The sequence below is a fragment of the Candoia aspera genome, chromosome 3 (assembly GCF_035149785.1).
Source record: "Candoia aspera isolate rCanAsp1 chromosome 3, rCanAsp1.hap2, whole genome shotgun sequence".
Classification (NCBI taxonomy): domain Eukaryota; kingdom Metazoa; phylum Chordata; class Lepidosauria; order Squamata; family Boidae; genus Candoia; species Candoia aspera.
Window position 1 is genome coordinate 149,060,852 of NC_086155.1, and position 20,034 is coordinate 149,080,885.

The 20,034-nt window shown below is 38.1% G+C and overlaps 1 protein-coding gene across 1 annotated transcript in view; it reads left to right on the forward strand.

Moving 5' to 3' along the window:
* ZNF516 (zinc finger protein 516) overlaps positions 1-20,034 on the forward strand; it is a 127,433-nt gene that overhangs the window by 93,519 nt on the left and 13,880 nt on the right. Inside the window, exons 3-5 of the mRNA XM_063299028.1 lie at positions 8,934-10,364; positions 18,532-18,636; positions 19,595-19,662. Of these exons, the coding sequence (XP_063155098.1) occupies positions 8,934-10,364; positions 18,532-18,636; positions 19,595-19,662 (1,604 nt within the window). The remainder of the gene's footprint in view (positions 1-8,933; positions 10,365-18,531; positions 18,637-19,594; positions 19,663-20,034) is intronic.

The window sequence follows — 20,034 nt, forward strand, 5'->3', positions numbered from 1 at the left end:
GTTCTGGCTTCCTAATTTGTCAAATTTTCCATTCCTTGTAAAACCACCAGACCCCAACTCTTGTCCTTCCCTAGGGCCACCCTAACCAAGACTTAACCTCTCCACTGCCCTTGCCTGGAGAACCCAGTGCCACCTCAGAAGCTGCAAGTGGGGAGAGTTCAGTGCTACTTCAGTGGTTTTTAGAAGATGCAAGCGGCCTGAGGGTGCCGACTGTGCACGCTGATCAACCAGCTCCACTGCTGCCAGAGACCTGCTAGTTAGGCCAAGGGAAGCCTCCATGTTCTCTTCCTGAAGCACTTTTCCACAGCGCTTTGCACCTTGGCCTTCCTGGGCAGCATCCTCGTATCTACAAAGCATTGTTGTGGGCCACCGAACATAACTTGGAGAGTCATGTGTGGCCTACAGCCTGTGAGTTTGAGATCCCTGCATGAAGGAGTATACTGCTTTTCACGATGGTATGATCTGTGGGACTGTGAACAGATGATGTACTTGAATTCTACCCATGTATATTTGTATTACTTCCCTTCTCATATAAACTTCCCTTCCTGGGATTTCCTCCTTTACTCCTTACATTATGTGGGTTAATTTCCACTCACATGCAGTGGCTCCTGTTTGCATGCTTTCCCGCTACATTGCTTTGTGCCTTCAGAAGGACATTAAGAGGGAGTCCATTTTGCAAAATAGATGCTGTTTTGCCAACAGATGGACACAGTTGGATATAATTCATCTTTCTTTTTTCAGTTCATACTAACGGGAGGGAGGAAAGTACCACCTCAGGTTGAAAATAAGCCCCAAATTGAATGCATTTACCCCCAGTACAGCAGTCTCCTTGTCCCAAGTGGAGCTGTTGCTATATTTACTTTGGGAATAAGTCCCAGTGAGTTTAGTGGGATTTATTCCTGAGTAAACATACAGGATTATAGTGTCAAAAGCCACAATTTCAGCATGACCAACACTGATATATCTGCTATTTTTTTCTCTCTCTCTTTTATTGTCAGCTTTTTATACAATTAATGTACATTTGATTTATTTATCCATTTAGCCCATTTACATCCCTGAAATTCATCCCTCCTCCTGATCTTCCTTTTAAAATAACAACAAAAGATTTTAATTTCAGCTTAATGGTAAGGAGATGAGAATTGATTTTCTGGTGCAGTGTTCTTTTGCATAATAAGGTCAAATTATATAATGATCAGAGTTGCTACAACATTTTCCAACTTTGCTACAAACTCTACAGAGAAAAGTCCTTAGGATATTACTATCAAAGTCCACTAAACTGAAAAAAAATGTGTAGAGGATAGTTCTCTTCATTGTGTAGAAAGCCTTTGCCATTCTGCATTCATGTGGGATATTACGCTTGAATTTACTGAATAATTTCCATATTGCTTTTCTTTTAGACAAGTATCTGTCAGCTTTCCCTAGCATGTTGCCATCCAGATCTGTAGTCCTCCAGTTCCCAACCCTCAGAGCCAATATGGCCTCTTTTAATGATGTTGCTAGACATTAAACATCCTGCTTAACCAAAACGGCCATATACAAAAAACATGCATTGAATAGTATTTAGATGAACATTTTTTGTATGAAGAATGTTACCTCAGTGTACTGACTTGACCAAGGAACATTTAGATCTTTTTGTTCTATGACTAGATGGATCAGGTTTGAATGCCTGTATTTTAGTTTAATGTAAGGAGGGGGAACATTGGCACAACAGTCTTGCAAGATAAGATCTTGCTAACTAATTGTTTAATAATTATCCTAAAACTAGTAATTGGTTTAATGTTTAGAATGGGAAGTGGATGTAGGTTGAAAGAAGGAAGAATGGGTAACCTTAAAAACATAATCCAGTCCTGTCCTATTTTAATACCCAAATCTCTCTCACATTCCGAAATACTCAGTTTAAAATTATATAAAAGTGTGATTTCTCTTTACATTTGTTGGTATTTACAGTAGGTTAAGAAAAATAGAAAAACTAAAAATCTTAAATAAAATATACTTGGAAATAAATTAAACAATTAAACAAAAGGAAACTAATAACAAGAATTAAAAAGCAACTTGCTTACTGAAGACACACAAGCATTAGCCAGAAATTCTGGATTCATTAAATTTTCTCATTTTAATATTACACCTTGGAAGCATCAGAACTATTTAAAACAGAGGCAGAGGTCTAGCAATAAACTATAATAACAAAGCCTTGTAATGCAAAAATGCTTGTTTGGGGGCTAGCAAATCATCTGGAGAAATATAAATAAAATGTAAGAATGCTGGACTTTGAAGTTAGAAAGGCCAGATTTTCATTCAAGCACTTTACTGAGTAGCATGTTGTGTGTCTCACAAGGGATATTTTCTTAGCTTCCTATAGTTGTATTGTCCAATACAATATTCTAAATTTCCATATTTTCTAAATTACTTTTTTTTTTCCTTTGGCAACTGGGAAGTACTATTACTAGGTCTTTCCTGACGGGAAGTAGCTCAGAAGGCATCTTTGGCTTTCCCAATGCAGTCTTTTGGGGGAAAATGCCTCAGTTAAAATTGATCATTTAACTTATAATCTTTGCTGGCATTTTTTTTTCTGCCTGATGTCCAGGTATTAATACTTAAATCAGGATGTTTATGTCCCCAAACTTCCAAAGTACAGTACATGTGTTTTGATTCAGACATGCATATTTGGGGGGATGGGGGTACAGTGCACTGAACTGTTCATGCATGGATAGCTTTGCACATCCTTAGTGGGTTTTCCTTTGTCATTGTTTGCTGTGTGCATACACATACACAAACACATCAATCCCCAATACTAGATAATATTCAAGGATGCTTCAAGATACTGGTGCAGCACTGCCAGCTCATACTGAATAAAGTCCCATTGGTTGCTCATTCAATAAGTTGCCTATTTGATGCATGAACTTTTAGGAAAGGTCCTAGCAGTCTCACCAGCCATTTGGAATCCATGTGTTTTCCCCCTTCCATTCTTTTTCTTACTGCAGAAAAGAAAAAGAGGATAGAATAGCAGCACAGTCCATTTTGATTGGTAGCTGGAAACTATCTGGAATAACTCCGGGACTGTAAACATTTGACTGTTCAAATGTTTGTTCACTCAGGAAGCATACAAGGGGATTTTTGGAGAGGTCATGATTTCTAAGCCTAATCTGCCCTATTCTGATAAGATTCATTTTATCTTTGTTTAGCCTCTATGTAAACAAGCTCCATCACATGAAATGTCATAGAAAAGCCACCTCATTCTTCTAGCTGGTCCAAATATTGAGTTGTGACAGATCTGCTTTGAAAATAACACAGCTGTGCAGTATCAAATTTCACAGTTCTACATAACTTTATTCATGTGAAATGTAGATTTAACTAGTAATATTGGACGTGTACTTTCAGGAAGTCTAAACTTCTTGTAAAACAGGAAGGTAAAAAAAAACTTTAAACACAAAGAACCTTGTCCCATTGAGAATTTGAAAAGAAAATGATGTTAACAGAATAACTATTCAACCCTGTTAGACAGCAAATCTATGGGTTATTTTTAAGCTAATTACTCAGAATTAAACAAAGGCTTAATGCCTTTTCCCTGAACAGGAGCTGAGGTCAAATTAAATGAAGCTGAGACATTGTTTTTGTTGAACATTCAGGCTTAAACAGATCACATTTGGCAGGGTTGGAACCGTGCCTGTGGTACCAAAGTTGTACTAAGCAACAGTGATGTGTTTGATTTTCCAAAACACTTGCTTTTAGACTTGTGCCGAGAGAAAATGCAGATGCAAAAAAAGACCACTTATGATCTGTTTCTTTCACTCTTCAAGAGTTCTCAACACTACTATATAGATGGAATACAACTATTTATTAGTAATTCTGGATTTTATCAGCAAAAGAGCAATGAAACTTAAAGTAAACCATGCATATTATCCACATTATAAAGAGTTAACATGAGCAAACACAGTGTATGTTCTGGGAGAGAGCAAAGTGTTTGAAGACAAACGTTTTATAGTGTTAGATGTCTGATACAGTGATGTAAAACATTCTTAATCCTATATTCCTCCTTCAAAGAAATACTTTAAAATCTAATTGGTATGTATGTGTATGTATGTATATAGATAGATACAGATATAAATGAATCAGATATAGATATATAGATACAGATAGACAGATATACAGAGTTTAGAATATGCAAGAAAGTTCAAATGAGACCAAGCCAGAAGAAATATTAGACTGTATTTGATAAATAGTTAATGGACAAATTGTACATGTAATAATCACAGGAACATATATGAACTTGCTTCATATTTAAGTGAAATTTCTGATTCTGATAAAAGTAAGTATTTGAATTTATTTCAGAATACAAGGTAGAAAATTGTAATTGAAGGGTGCATTTTAAAAATCATGTCACATTAGTACATACATTCATATTCATCAGACTTCAGCGGGTAAGCACTGTTAAACAAAGTACAAAAAAGAAAAGAAAAGAAAAAGGGATAATAAACCAAAGAAATTAAAGGCATAAGATAAGAAAATGAAAGAAAATATAAGCCAAACCCAATTTGGGGGGACTATTTTGTCATCTAAAATTCTTGGCTTATCCATGAGTATGTATGGTACCCACAACTATCTTTTCCCCACATTTGAATGTAATAAAATTTATTCATACATTTTCCTATTTTTAGTAAACATTCAACAAATATTTGTTGGTTGTTTTAGTTTGGTCCGCTTGTTCTAGATTTTCACCATTTATGTATCAATTGCAATCCATTCCATTTTCCCTGTCAAACCACCTTGATGTTTGATATGCTAATTTTCAGAACCATATTCCTTTCTGCATCATGCAGCCTGTATAACATTTGCAATAAATAATTTTTGTTCTCGGGCAACGAAAGACATTTTTTGCATACAAAAGCACCCATAGATTCACATCCCAAACAATGGAGAATACACATAGAAAAGAATGCAGTGGTGCTAGCAGCTGGCAGCATGCTCAAGTCTTGGAGCCGCAAATGCGCTATGCAGACAGCCAGTGTATTCCCCACTGCGTGCCTGCTTACTCTCTTGTAATCCCTTCCTCTCTGATTTTTCTGCTCTGCGGGGGGGGAAGGGTCAGACACGGGACAGATTGCCTAAAGAGATTGCTTGTCGTCCCCCACCCCCCGAAGAGCAGAGATTGTTTAAACAAGTGATGGGAAAAAGAGAAAAAAAAACAAGCAGTCACTGGTAGGAAATCTCTCCTGTGCCTGATCTGATTTTTTTCCTTCCCCCCCCAGCCCCCCCAGAGAGAGATTGGAGAGGAAGGAATTAAAAGAGAGTAAGCAGGCAGACAGTGGGGATACACTGGCTTTTTGCATAGCATGTTCAGGGCTGCTGGCACCACTGCTTTCCTTTTGATGTGTATACCCCATTTTACTGTCTTATAGTCCCTTTTCAATCTCTCCACTCTGCAAGGTGGCGGGACAGGAAGTATGTACTCAGTGTAATGGAGATCACATAACTGAGTGAGGCTGTGAAGATTGTAAATGCGGGCATTAGTTGTAAAGTCATTTTTTTCAGCACCATCGTAGCTTCAAACAGTCGTTGAACAAGGCAGTCAGTAAGGGAGGACTACCTGTTTAGTATTATATTGTGTAGTGTAAAATAATGTAATGTTAATATATTAAAAACTGGAGAAATACTACAAGTTATAAAACACTATCGTTAACTTCTATATGTAAAATTATTCTGCAGTGTGTATATGTGTGTGTGCATGTATATATATTGCTATCATGTAATATAGTGCAGTGTAATATATGTGGCAGTAGTAGCAGCAAAAACTAAAGGGCCAAATTAAAAATAATTAACAATAATGCAAATTAATGGGTATGGTCTTGGTCTGATCTAATAGCTCTTAAAGCAGTCAGTTCCTATTGAGTTTTATACACTGCTGCATAGATATGTGGCCACCTTATGTGGTATGGAGGAATTACAGTCTGAAAGAAGTGAGAGAGCAAAATTGATCTGTGTGACCTGGCAGTCTTGTAAGTAGTGGGGAAATAAGAGCACTTCAAGTAACTTTGTAGAATGAACACTGAAGGAGTGGTTCCATAGATGCAACCTGTCCAGAGCTTTCAAGGCATTGACGTCCCAAATCTGGGATTTTTAAAATCATCTCCTCAGAAAAACCGAATGAGGAGTGTTACAGTGTGCTAATAAAAGGGCCTTCTATGTTTTTGGATTTCTAGCTGCATGAGGTATGTCACTGGTATTAACATACATGTGTGGTTGTCATTGATGGAGAGATAGGAGTTCTACTTAAATTTGCTTGCTGCTATATATCCACAATTACTGTTTTAAAAAGAATCTAGCCTTCTTGTAGCCCACGGGGGAAAAAATAGGAGTGGAACAGTCCTACAGTTGCTAATTTTGCCATCAGTAATTGTTTCCATATAGATTGGAATCAATTGTCCAGTGTTCTATGGGGAGAAAGATAATATAAATCAGTAGTTGGATGTAGACATCCACACTCTGGCTTCTACTTTTGCACTTGAGATGCAGGCTGGTATTTGAAATACAGTTGGGAATCTGGAAATCTGCTGTTAGAAATTTGGACTGGACAAATTCTAAAGGGTCAGTTGGGAAAAGGATTCAACTGAGCACCACGAAGAAGCTATACCAGTGTCTTTGCTTAAGATAATTTGAAAGCAGACATATGACCCCATCTTTTGATTGTAAAAAAATTAGGATAGTAGTTAAATTCCTCTGAGCATTTGGAGTGTATAGGTGGCACTAATCTGCTACTGCAGGGGTGAAACACTACTCCCAAATACATGAAACGTGAGACTGGCATGATTGATTAAGTGCCGATCTGTATCCTAGACATGAGTCTTTGGTCTCTGAAAAAATACATGTTTTTTAGTCTTTTGACAGTTTATTTTTAGATTATTCTCTTTGCAATGCAGGTAGTCTTTAGCAACCACAATTGGGACTGGCAGTTCTGTTGTTAAGCAAAGCAGTCACTAAGTGGGACCGCAACTATGCTTTCCTTTTCCCCACTTCCCTGCCCTTTGGAATGCTTACCTTGGCACTGGGATAATTAGCAAGAATGGAATTAATGTTTGTGTTTACATTTATTGGAGAGGAAGGGATTACAAGAGAATAAACAGACACACAATGGGGAATATACCTGGCTGTTTGGGAGCTGCAAGCATGCTACTGTACACAAACAGGTCGGTAGATTCCCCATTATGTGTTTACTTACTCTCTTGTAATCCCTTCCTCTCCAATCTATCCACTCTACAAGGGGGAAAACAGAAAAACAACAGGTCAGGCACAGGACAATGCATACTGACTGTAATGGCAATCACGTGACTGAGGGATGCTGCGAAGTTCATAAATGTGGGCATTGGCTGTAAAGTCGTTTTTTCAGCACCGTTGTAGCTTTGAATGGTTGCTGAACAAGGCATTTGGTAAGTGAGGTCTACCTGTATTGTATAATGGTTATGAGAACTCTTCTGAGTGTGATAGGGCTTATCACTGATATTACTGCGTCACCTGGGTTGAGTAAAGTGGTTACAATTTTCTACTTCAAATTAGGAAATAGAAGTCTGTTTTAAAGAATAGCTTACCATATTATTTTAATGTTCCCACAATTGCAGAGCTAAAATACAACCTTGCTTGACTGTTTTGAGTTGGCACAGAACATGATAAATGAGCTTGAGGGTTGCATCACCCTATTTTGAAAATGGAGAGCATGATTGGATGTCACCAATCTCTAGAAATCTTACCATACAGTGGGCTAAAGTAGGGGCCTACCAGACTGAATTATTACCAATTAGTTCACCCAGGGAGTTTGGATGGCTGAGGATGGGCAGGAACCCAGGTCTCCTCATTCCTACTCCAACATCTTAATTACTGCACCATATAGACTCATTTTGAAATGAAGAAAGAGCCTGTAAAAGAAAATGCAGTGATCCTTACATATTGCATATTTAAGAAGCTGCTGAATCTGGTTTTTTGCTATTCTTTTATCTGTTTTGAACAATTCTTATTTCATTCTTTGAAATTCTGTGTAGTTCATTTGCAGAACCGTCCTGAAAAACCCACACCATACTATGCTTCAGTTTTGTAGTGAAGTGGATTTGTAATGTAGTAACCACTTGAGAAAAATAGTATGACTTTCGCAGTGGCATATGTCTGATGTTTATGCCTTGTTTGTTCCTTTTTGTGAAACAAGAACAATGGAGCAAGAACCAGAATTTCTATTGCAGGTTTAGGGCTGATTCATGTGTGTGTTTCTGGCTGGTTCCCCATCTCCACCCCCTTGGTTGAATTGTCTCATTTATGTGCTCATGTAGGTTTGAACTTTAACTTCATTGGTATATTTGCCGTAATTTCTGGAATAGGAGTGGAATGTGAATGAAAATTGTATAGCCATGACTGTGAAAATAGCTATCATTACTTCAAGCAGGCACGTGCTCCCTTCCCCATCCCTCCTGCCCCCAAAAGAATTGCCTGAAGCAAAATTATCCCAAACATAATTGTAGTCACTGGTCTTTAATCTCTGAAAGTTACTTTTCTTAATACCTAATTAGCTTATCTCTTTAAATTATAGGGAAAAATATTTTGATAATGCTGTGGGCATAGAATATAGACTTCCTGATTGAGTAAGTCAGTGGAATCTTTATAGTATTAGTATAAACTGTTTCCAGTTTCTGTTTTCAGTATTCATGGGCACAGTATTCTGTGCAAATGAATTCATTTCTTTTAAAGTAGGCAGTTTCATGAGAATAAAGCAATATTTTTTATGGTGCAAGGAGATTTCATGTACGTAAGAGTTATAATACCTGTGCCTTGAATGCTAGGCTTCTAGTTTTTTCCCCCATCCAAATTAATTCTTTTAAGCTTGTCTTTAATTTTCCTTGACAGCTATCTTTTTAAAAGATACCTTCATATTAATTTTTTTTATGTGTACTCTACAGGTAAGAAACCATATCTCTGCAGTTCTTCTGGAGAAGATGAATCTGGGGCAGCCCTACAGCTCAATCAGGAAAGAAACAATAGAGAAAAAAATGCTGTGGAATCTAAACCAGAAGTGCTAAAGATGGCATCTACGCCACAAAACAAGATCAAAGAACCATTTCCAAAATATGTGGATTGCAAAATTTACCCTGATTCAAAGATGTCAGCATTTCAGCAAAGTTCTGATTTTCCTTGTTCCAGTAAGACTGTTGATGTGAGACTGAATTTGCAAAGCCCATTGGAAATTCAGGAGAAGCTCTCTAAAGAGATCCTTGTAGAGATGAATGAACATTCTGTGCTCAATAAAGATACAGATGTATCTGAAAAGACTCCATTAGATCTAAGTGAGAAATCAACTAGGGCTGATTCATGCCATATGAGCTTTACCTCAACCTTGCAGGCTGCTTTGATTGTCCACCGATGTCCTTACTGCAGTCATAAAACTTACTATCCAGAAGTCCTGTGGATGCACAAAAGAATTTGGCACAAAGTTAGTTGTAATTCTGTGGCTCCTGCTTGGGTTCTTCAAAATGGATTCAAGAGTATAAAACATAATTCTGTTTTTATGGCAAGAAGTGGGCGCACTGGGCCACCTCCTGTACTTGGTGGGAAAGAATGCCAACCTTTGCCTATAGCCAGATTTACACGTACTCAGGTGCCGAGTGGGTTGTCGGGATCCAAAAACAATTATTCTGATACTGCTATATCTCCTAAGCCTGGGGCTATGGCTAAAGATGTACTATCCGCTGGTGGCTGTGGTCCGCAACCATCAGCTCTTGATGGGTATAGACCACCCAAACTTAACCACACTCATGAACAATACAGTACAGTAGCCCAGCAGCCCCAGTTAAAATCAAAATTTGAAGTGAACTCCAAATTGATGCAAACAGGAAACTTTAGCAGAAGTTCAACGCCTTCCCACACAGTGGTATCTAAACCTAGCATACAGCCCTCCAGTAGCAGAGAAACAGAAAAGTACATAGTCCCTCAAGTAAATGCTGGATCTGCTCCTTTAATCAAGCATTGTACTCCAGATACAGGGAAGGCCAAATTTTTATCTCCATCTCAGTACCACCCTCTGTGTAAAAATGAGCCATGCATTACTCAAGAACCTCCATCAATGCCTCAGCAAGAACGTACAACCAAGAGGGAAAATGAAATGAGGGCATTGATCAATTGTACTGGAGGATCCAGAGCAAGTCCTTTGATGCAACCTCAGCCTGTTGCAGCAGGACCTATTCCACCTGTACATTCCACCAAACAGGAGCCATCCCCTGAGGGGCATGAGAAATGTTTGGATATTGTAAACATCTTTAAGACCTCCATTCCAAAGGATCTTGCTACTTTCTACCAAACCTGGGGTGCCAATAGCCCTGTAATGGACCGTGCTGGTAAGAATCCTAAGAACTGTCTTTCCAGCATATTTTAAATTCTTAATTTTTTCTAGCATAATGAATTCCACAAAACACTGTGTTGTTACTGTCTCTGTTTGACAAGAGTATCTCTCCAATTTAACTGTCCCATACTGCATCAGATCATTTAGGCAGCTTACCTGGGAGTAAACTGCTGTTGAACATAATGGAATTTACTTCTGAGGAAAGATATGTAAGATTGCCCTGCTAGAATTCTATCCTCAGTTTTAAGTGCTGGATTGCGTCCTTTAAAAAAAAAAAAAAAGTGGGATGCTTGAAAAGGCTTGAGAGTTTCCTCTACATGAGATGTCCAAGCAGAAGTTACAGTATCAGATTTGCCTCCAATCTAAAATAGGGAGCGGGTATTTACTTTGAGTGAGAAATTATTATTTCAACAAAATTATGCTTTTGTTGAAAGAGTTTGGAGTGCAAGGGATTTTCAGAACACACTGATAGACCTGTGCATTAGGATCATAAAACATTGAAGACAGAGTAAAAGGAAATAAAACACAATGCAATATTAGAACAAAATAATTTTGGCTAGGTTTGAAGTTTATTGGATTTTCAGACTTCAGGTTAGCTGCTAGAATGTAATTTTACTAGCAGAATCAGAATAGTAATGTCTAATTTGCAAAATCCCCTTTTCGTGTGATGGAGTTGAGCAGAGGTCTTGGAAATTGAGTAATTCAGATTGAACTGAAGGATATTTGGCTCTGCGCATTGCAAATCCTACCAACCCTGCACCATTAGTATTCTTTATTTTGAGTGGTTGTGAATTGCAAAGTAGATCTTATAGCAAGCAAAAAAGGTTAATTTATATATAGCAGTATTGTCAGTCATAAGGGGCAACTATCACTTTAATATTCAAAATGGGAATTTATTAATGTCTATTTATTAAACTTGTGCTCAGCCCTCATGTGTGGGTTATGATATCAATAACAAAATAGTGCTCCTGAGCATATACAGAGCTCCTTTTCCACTGTTACCAGAATTTCACAGCCAAAACCTGGGATTAGCAGTAGCTAGTGGCTCCCACAACAAAGGGATGCAGCAGCAGGAGAAAGCAAAGAGGATCCATATTCTGGGTAAGATTTTGAATCTAGGCTTAGCTGGAAGTTGTGTCCAAATACAAAGCTAAATACAGCATTCTCAGAGTTTAAGATGAATTGACCTACCTACAAGGTAATAGGGTCAAAGAATGCAGCAGTTAACACCAATGGCTTGTCTTTCCTAAGTGATTTATTAAAATTTACATTTTTCTTGTTTGCCCCAGTGTAAATATTTTTGTCGCTTATTATCCTAGCAAGATAAATATAGTCCTTTTTCCTTACGGCCTAAATTAAGGAAGATTTAATTATTAACCAGTTAGAAATAAGAAGACCCATTTTGGGAATATTCCTTACAAATGTGCACATGCCCTGACCATTTATATAGTGGATGTGCACAATGTCCACTGAGCAAAAGGAGATTACAGCATGTTTGCCAAGATGTAGAACAAACAGATCAGTACTTTGGTTATGAGTTTTATCTGTGACAGCTGTTGGTAAGAAAATAACCCTAAAATACGACGTAAACATTTGATTTGTAAAAGATACTGCAGAACTATTAGCAATTATCTGTAAAGAGCTGTATGGCAGTATTTAATAGGTTGTAGAGAGTAGGGGCCAGTGGTTGAGACACCAGGCTTGTCGACCGGAAGGTTGCAAGTTCAGTGCTTCGAGACCCGAGTGCCGTGCGGCGGAGTGAGCTCCCGCACTCGCCCCAGCTCTTGCCAAGCTAGCAATTCGAAAGCATGCAACTGCGAGTAGATAAATAGGTTCTGCTTTGGTGGGAAGGTAACAGTGTTCCGTGACTGTCATGCTGGCCACATGACCGCGGAAGTGTCCTTAGACAACGCTGGCTCTTCGGTCATGGAAACGGAGATGAGCACCGCCCCCTAGTGTGTCATTAGACACGACTAAATGGAAATCCTTAAAGAGAGTAAGGGAGGTGACCTTGATGGAATTGTTACCTAGGCAAAAAAGACTGAAACATTTTTTAAGACCTTAGAAACAAGATAATATTCAGAAGCAGCTTAGGCAGATACCTCCCTAATTCACTGAACAATAAGCTGGAGGAGGAGGCACAGCACCATCAGACTTGCCAGATTCTGTTGTTATAGCCAATCTCAATAAGAATAGCTAGTCTTCCTATAGAAATAATTTCCTGGTCTGGTCTACCTAGTGGGACTGGCTCTAAGATGTTGCAATTAAAATGTATACCCATGTAGCTTGCTTGTTGAAAAAGTTATAAGGACCCCTTCTCATAATATTGAAGCTACTACTAAATGGATGAAAAACTTTTTGTATTTTTGAACCCACATATGAACTAAAACTTAGTTATTTTTCAAAATTCAAGTTTTTGGCTTTTCCCAATGCAATTTGCTGAACAAAAACATGGCATGAGTGAAGGCTGTATATAAATATTTGTAAAATAATGCATGAAAATGCATCCTAATAGAGAAAAATATGTGCAAAACCTGAACATTAGGCAAACTTGGAAACAAAAATGTGCTTATTTGGAAAATGTCCAAAGACAATACAAAAAAAGAAATCGAATTAAGACAGAAACAAGATTTTTAAAAAGAGAGAAAATCAAATTAACAAATAACAGAGAGAAACCATTGTGACTACTATTTGGCAGTGCCTTTTTTATGTGGTAAAGTAAAATCAACTTGCATGGTGATGAGTCTGTTCTTTGTTTCCTTCCATGTCAACATTGTTCTGTTTCTGAAACAGCTAATGCCAGGATCAGGAACATTTTTCAGAGGATGATTTTTTTCTGATACTAGCTTTGGTATGTAGGAAGCAGTCACATGTTAACCAATTCCCACATTAAGGCAATAGGATACTTTGACCTCAACTCTTCCCAAATTCTTCTATCCATAATGTCATATGCTGTCATTTGAGGCTGCTTAGGCTGCAGTTTTAAGAAACTCAGATGACGACGATAATGCTGTTATACAAGCTATGGCAGCTCTCATTAGCAGGACACCCTACAATTTCTTAGTTTTGAGTGAGCTTGCTAAGAAACCAAGTTAGTACATTTAAGCCAAAGACTCAGGTTATATTGCTAAATTAGTCAAGCTGTCCCAAGTACTGTGCAGAAATACACATGTGCCCTTGATCTAGAAGGAAAGCGGATGCTGTGACAATAAAGAAGCAAGAACTTACAGGAATAGCAAGTGGGGAAAATATGTAGATTCATACATGTATAGACTAGGGTAAGAGCATAATTGTTTAGCTAAAGTAGTATAGTAGCTTCATCCTTCTTCTGTTTTAAAAATAGAACATAATCACAAAAACAACTGAATATTTTCTACAGCACAGTTGTACAGTGTTGTCAAATTCTCATGCACACTCATTGGGCATTGCTTTTTGCGAACACATTGGTTTTGTCAATCCTAGTAATAAACCTAGGAATTCAAAAATTTGTCTTTGTGTTACTTCACTTTTCATTTCCTTTTCTGATCTTCACTGAACCCATGGCCAGTGCAGACCTGCTTGTACAACAGCAGCCACCATTTTGCTTATCAAAAATCCCATTTAATACCCAGAAAACATTACTAATTATATCTTCATTTAACCTTCACTCAAATTGGTCAGACTTTGCAGACCTTAGAATTAGCTTACCCTGTATTTCCCAGATTGTCTTACTAACTCCATTTCTTTTCCTCCTCCTCTTCCTCCTCCTCTTCCTCCTCCTCCTCCTCCTCTTCTCCTTCTCCTTCTCCTTCTTCCCCGCACACACATATATACATTCACACTTAGGAGTCTTATTCATCTTTAATTTAGAATATTCAGTATACTTCTCCTTTGCAATAGAACTTTATTGGTCCCAGTAGAGCATTCCCTTATGAATGCTTTAGAATTGGGGCAGGTTTGGAACTTTGGCTTTTACATTTTAAATTGTCCCTCTGTTCTCAGGAGACAAGTGCACAATTTTGTTCCCTTCCAGTAACACAGCGATTTTCCAGTCCCTTGGAGAAATAGTTACAAGTACCACCAGAATATCAGTGCAAGTTATTAGCATTTGTATTATGTTGGGCATTCACAATGTTGTTAAGAGCAACAGCACCCCCCACTCCCCACAAGACCAAGCCCAGCCTTTCAGATCTGTAGAGGTTATTTTTCTATTTTACTGGGAGTGTTATTTACAGCTATCATAGTATTAAATGTGACATAGGCAGCATGGCAATTATCCTTTCTAGTTTCACAGGAATTACTCTGATGAGAACCTGAAATTTATGTAAATAAAAGTGAATAATATTTATACACACCTGCACTCTTCAATGATGACGGTATTGTGATCTGTATAACACGTTTTGCATAAAGACTCAACATTTTAAAAATATTAATATTTTTTCTCTTCAATGTTAATCCTGCCTATTCTCACCATATATCATCTAACCATGCACTCTGCTTTGGACTGTTCCAATGCATCATCAGTGAACTTTTTTTTAACATACATACAGTATATGCCAAGGCATAAATGGGCAGAATATGTTGTCTTCAGTAGGCTGAGTGACTGAATGTTTCAGTTTTTTTTTTTTTTTAACAAAGGGATTGATTGTATCAACAATAGCATTTTTTTCCCTCCATGAATTAAAAGAAAGGTCACTTCTTTTCACATAATGGGAGGTATTCCTTCTTTCGTTCTTTCTGCAAACCAGTACTGTACAGACTTTATAGGTGTGGGGTTTCAGCCAGGAGGGAGAATAGTCTGTCTGTTCTTGTGATAAAAGCCATTTTGTCAAGAAAAATATTGTAACTTAACTGAATGCTGAATTTTATGTATGAGGGCATATTCAGTGGCTGTTGTCTGCCCTTCCCAATTACTTCATGGTGAATTAATGATACTTAACACTGATATAGCACATCTCATGTGGTTTAAAGCTAATCATACACAATATCACTTATTTATAAAATCTCCATGCAGCTACGGTTTCTGAGCAACTGCCCTTTCTGCATCAGCTTATCCACTCTCATTCCAGGTGTGGTTCCAGTCTGAGAATATACCTTAATTTTCAGGTTATAGAAGACAGCTAGTTTTACTGACCGACGTCTAGTGGATGGCTGCTTATTGTGGTCAGGTGGTTTTTCAAGACAATTCCTTGGTCTTTATTGAACTTCTTGCTAATGAATACTGAGAACCTTCCAAAGATTTCCAGAGCACAGTTGAGAATCATTTCTTTAAACACTTTCCTACCTTTATTTTTAGAGTCAGCAGTAGAATATTCTAAACACATTTCTGGATCACGTTCACAAGAAGCTCCCTGTGTGGATTGCAGATATCATCTTGATACCTGCAAACGTGACTATTAAACTTTCTTTGCATTCTTTTTCTACATACATTTGTTTAATTACTTCAACAGATATCACAGAATAAATATTTCCTTGGACTGTTTCCTCTGTAAATATCAGATAATCTTGTCACTACCCTTTAGAAGAGATTTCAGGCTTTCCCCTTGATTTAGTTAATAGTGACTGCCTTTTTCATGGAAACATAGTCATTAAAATGTCCATCATATACAACTGCATTTCATCAGTTAATTTAAAAAGTGAGAAGTATGTGATTATTGCCCACAGCATGGCAGAAGTTGGTATAACTGGTTCTTGTGCAAAAAGCACATTTTGGCAGATTTGGCCCATTAGTTGCTCACTGCATACAAGGTTTTGCACTGATTCAAACAAAATCCCTTAATTTGTATGGTGACCTGTTCTGCACCTTAATGATAATTTACACAGAGTTAAGACAGTGCAAAAAGAAGTTTGTACAGCTTAGGTGTGGCAGAGCAACTGGGACAATTGTGTTGAGATTTATCTACCTAGGCTAAGGACCAACTTACCAAGTCATTGATTTAGTCATGACAACTAAAGGCCCTAGATTGAAATATAGATTCATATGTGAATTTATTGCAACCAGCTATTATTATATACATTTGGTCGAAAGTAAAGAAAACCAGAAACTCCTAAAATGTACACATCCGAAGTCTTTTTCAGTAGTAGCTGAAAACGTGCCTGATTTGGTTGGATGAAATAAAGCAGGGACACTTCCAAACGTTGCTCCAAAGTGTTTCTGTGTAAACCTGCACATGCTGTATTTGATGTCTGTTGCAGTGAAACTCACCTCTGAAAACCTGTTGATGTAGTTTGAAGTATTGATGCAGCATGCAATGCATTCCAGTTTAGACAATGTTTGAAAAGGAAGAGGTTAAAAATGTGCTTTGTTTTTTCTCCCCCTGTAAAAGAAAGACTAACTTGTTACTATTTTATCTCAATCATGGGAAATTTTCACACCTTAGTTAAAAAAAAAATTACACCCACCCTGCAACTGTCTTTGCATGAAGCGAATCACCTCACTCCTTCTCCACATGTATCTTTTGGTAAATGTTAACTAAAACTGCCTTCCATCCATCTGTCCATCAGGTTGTTCTAGAACAGTGTTTCTCAACCTTGACCATTTTAAGATGTGTGGACTTCAACCCCCAGAATTCCCCAGCCAGCACACTGGCTAGGGTATTCTGGGAATTGAAGTGCACACATCTTTAAATGGTCAAGGTTGAGAAACACTGTAGAGGAAGGCAAACAGGCTGAAAGGGGAGGGCTTATCAGCAGGAAAATGATCATAGGAAAGGAAGGAGAACAGGAAGGGTAAGGTTTGAAACAGTGGCAGTAACACAAGAATGATTTTATTTTCTCTTTGTTCTTGCCCTACATTTTGGGAGTTAAGAATGGAACTAGAGGCTGGAGTGGAGTGCTGAAACAAACATACGTTAATCCAGAATAGCAGTTTCAGTGACAAACCACAATGAACACATAGCAAGATTTGCAAACCAGTTCAAATCATGGCTACAAAAAGTTTCTAGTTTATTAGAGCAGGCTTGGAAATATAAAATTAAACAAGTCATCACCTTTGACACCTAGTACTAAGGCTGCATTCCCTTATACAGTATATTATGTCTGCATGTGGCCTCACTGTTTGCATGTGTATGCTTGTGTGTGTTTACTTTAAATACTTCTGGATTGCTTTTCTAAAGGAGAGTTGTCCCCAGGGAAGTATTTTCAGTTGCATTATACAAAGCTAGGTATTGATGTGGCTGGGATTTATTTTTATGTTCTCTTCCTGAAAAGCAGGTTTAAAGAAAGAACATACATTTTATTGTTTTTATCCTCAAATTTCTCCTTTTTTTGCACCAAGCATTTTAGAGGGGTTCAGAACCTTGAAATCTCATTGACCAGCTATGTGTGTGTATTTTAAGGCAGGGAATATTAATGCCAAATAAGACCTTTTTCCACCCCTTCAGCAAAGATTATATTAAATATCTTGAGAAAATAAATAACCCAATAAAAGTCAAATGTGTCCTTTTTGATCACAGTAAAAAGACAAAGACCAGGCCTTTTAAGTCAGATACTGTAAACTGACCTTTGGGGAAAAAGAAGAGGTTTGAGTCGTTTTCCACAGATGCTAATGGCCTAGAAAACATGTTTATGAAAGGCCGGCAAAGGACTGCTGCATTGTTGTGATCTCAAAATGTCCATAATGACACTTAGATTCACAGATGTCTTCTCTCTCTGCGTCACAGATCTGGGGTCAAAATTGTACTGGTAGGCAGGAAAGGTAGGGCTAAAGGTCTGATTCGTTTGTGATGGCTTCACTCATTGTTTCCAAGGTATTACAGCCTGGGGGAGTGTAGGGTGTGGGGCAGTCAAGTTCTGGTTCTACTCACTTCCTATTATCCATATGACTTGTCTCCACCACACTGGAGTCACTTTGATTTGCTTGGATGTACTGCTTGACAAAGCAGGGTGATGGCTGAAAAGTGGATCCAGCTGCTATGAAAAGTGCACACCTGACATGCCACTCCTGGTGCGGGCACATCATGGGAAGCATTTTTTAATTCAATGTAATTTATGCATCCGTACAGTCCTGTGTGTGTGCCTGGTCTGTCAGCCAGTGCCTAGATGAAGGCTGACAGTTGTTATCCAGGGCCTGAAGGTAGCCTCACATAATGACACATTAGACAGACTAATGATGTTTTCCTCTGGCATATTGTTTTCTTCTCAACTTCCCCTTCTCTCCCCCGCCATTTTTCTCTCCACCACAGGGATGCTTAGGACACAAATGCACCAAGGAGACTATCTCTGCGTAGAGTGTGGGAAGGGCTTTACCCAGCCAAGCCACCTCAGGACCCATATGAGGTCTCACACAGGTATATTCCCTTACATGTCTTCCAGAAGGATGTGGGGAAGCCCCTGCTAACAATTATATATTCTTAATCTTCCTTGTCACTAATCTTTTTTTTTTTTTGGTTGGTTGGTTTGTTCAAAGCTGCTCCATTTTACACCATTTCAGATTTGATTAGCATTGCTTGTTCCATTTCAAGTACCTGAATTCTCCTTGCCTCCCTTGCAAAGCATTGCACTGCAGATTAAATAAGCTGTTTCGCAGTTTTGTTTTTTGTTTTTTAAAAAAACTTTTAATTAGAAAGCAGAATACTCTGGAATGAATATGCTAATGAAATCTTTTGCCGCTGGCACAAATTGAAATCAGACCCCTTCTTGAACTGAACAGAAAGCTTGCTTTCTCCTTGCTGTGGACTCAAATAGGTCTGGGATTTGTAATTTTTCTTTTTCCAAAACCTTTCCTCGATCCCACCCTTTACAATGGTCCGTGATAAATTTTGGATGTCAGCCCTTTCAAATTTGGAACGTGGGGAATCTAGCAAGTTAAAGCTAGTTGCACGTCAACGCACCTTCATAGTGTTACAGGAGGAAATGAGACTTAGGAGATCTCGTTTTTCCCTCTTTCTCTTCGGAGAAGGGTGAGTGATGCATGCATAAGCCAGTCTGATGAAAAATGACAGAGGCCAAATGGTAAGTAATTCAAGAAGAGGGTCCCTTTACATACACACTGATAATGTTGTCAGTGATTGCTTTCTTCAGCACTGAAGTCTGAATTAAAAAGGGCAGTGCCCTTAGGTTCCCATTAGCGCAGACTCTTACAGTAAGTGTTACGGTAAATTGGTATTTTCCAGCTATAGGCAAAGAGTTGGTGTTTTTGCTTCTCTCCCCCCCCCCATGTGATTAATCTGTAATGGAGTCTAATAATGTACACACACTAACGAAGCTTGAATGTTCATCTGTTAACAAGCCCCCTTGTTCCCACAGTGGTATTTGAGTCTAATGGACTCCGAGGTACTGAAGTTCACACCACCTCCGCAGATGCCCCAAAACAAGTATGTTTTACAATTAATTGGGTATTTGGTTTTTAATGTGATAGCTGGGGGAAAAGAAAGTTGCATGGAGATACTCATCAGTAAAGCACTCACTGTTTAGGTAGCTAGAGAGTAAATAATAATGATGCTCTGGTTTTTTAAAAAAAACACATTAAAATGTATGGACACCCTTGTTCATATTTTTTTAGAAATTGCGAGCAATGTATTGTGATTATGAGTAAAATGCTTATATTGAAATGAGGAATGTTTGCACTGTGCGCAGAACAGTGCATACAGTTATATTGTTTCCAGCTAGATAGTTTAGTATATATCAACCCACTTCTCTAAGTTTGGAAATGGGGCAACAACCCAACTGTGTTTTTCTGAAGAGTA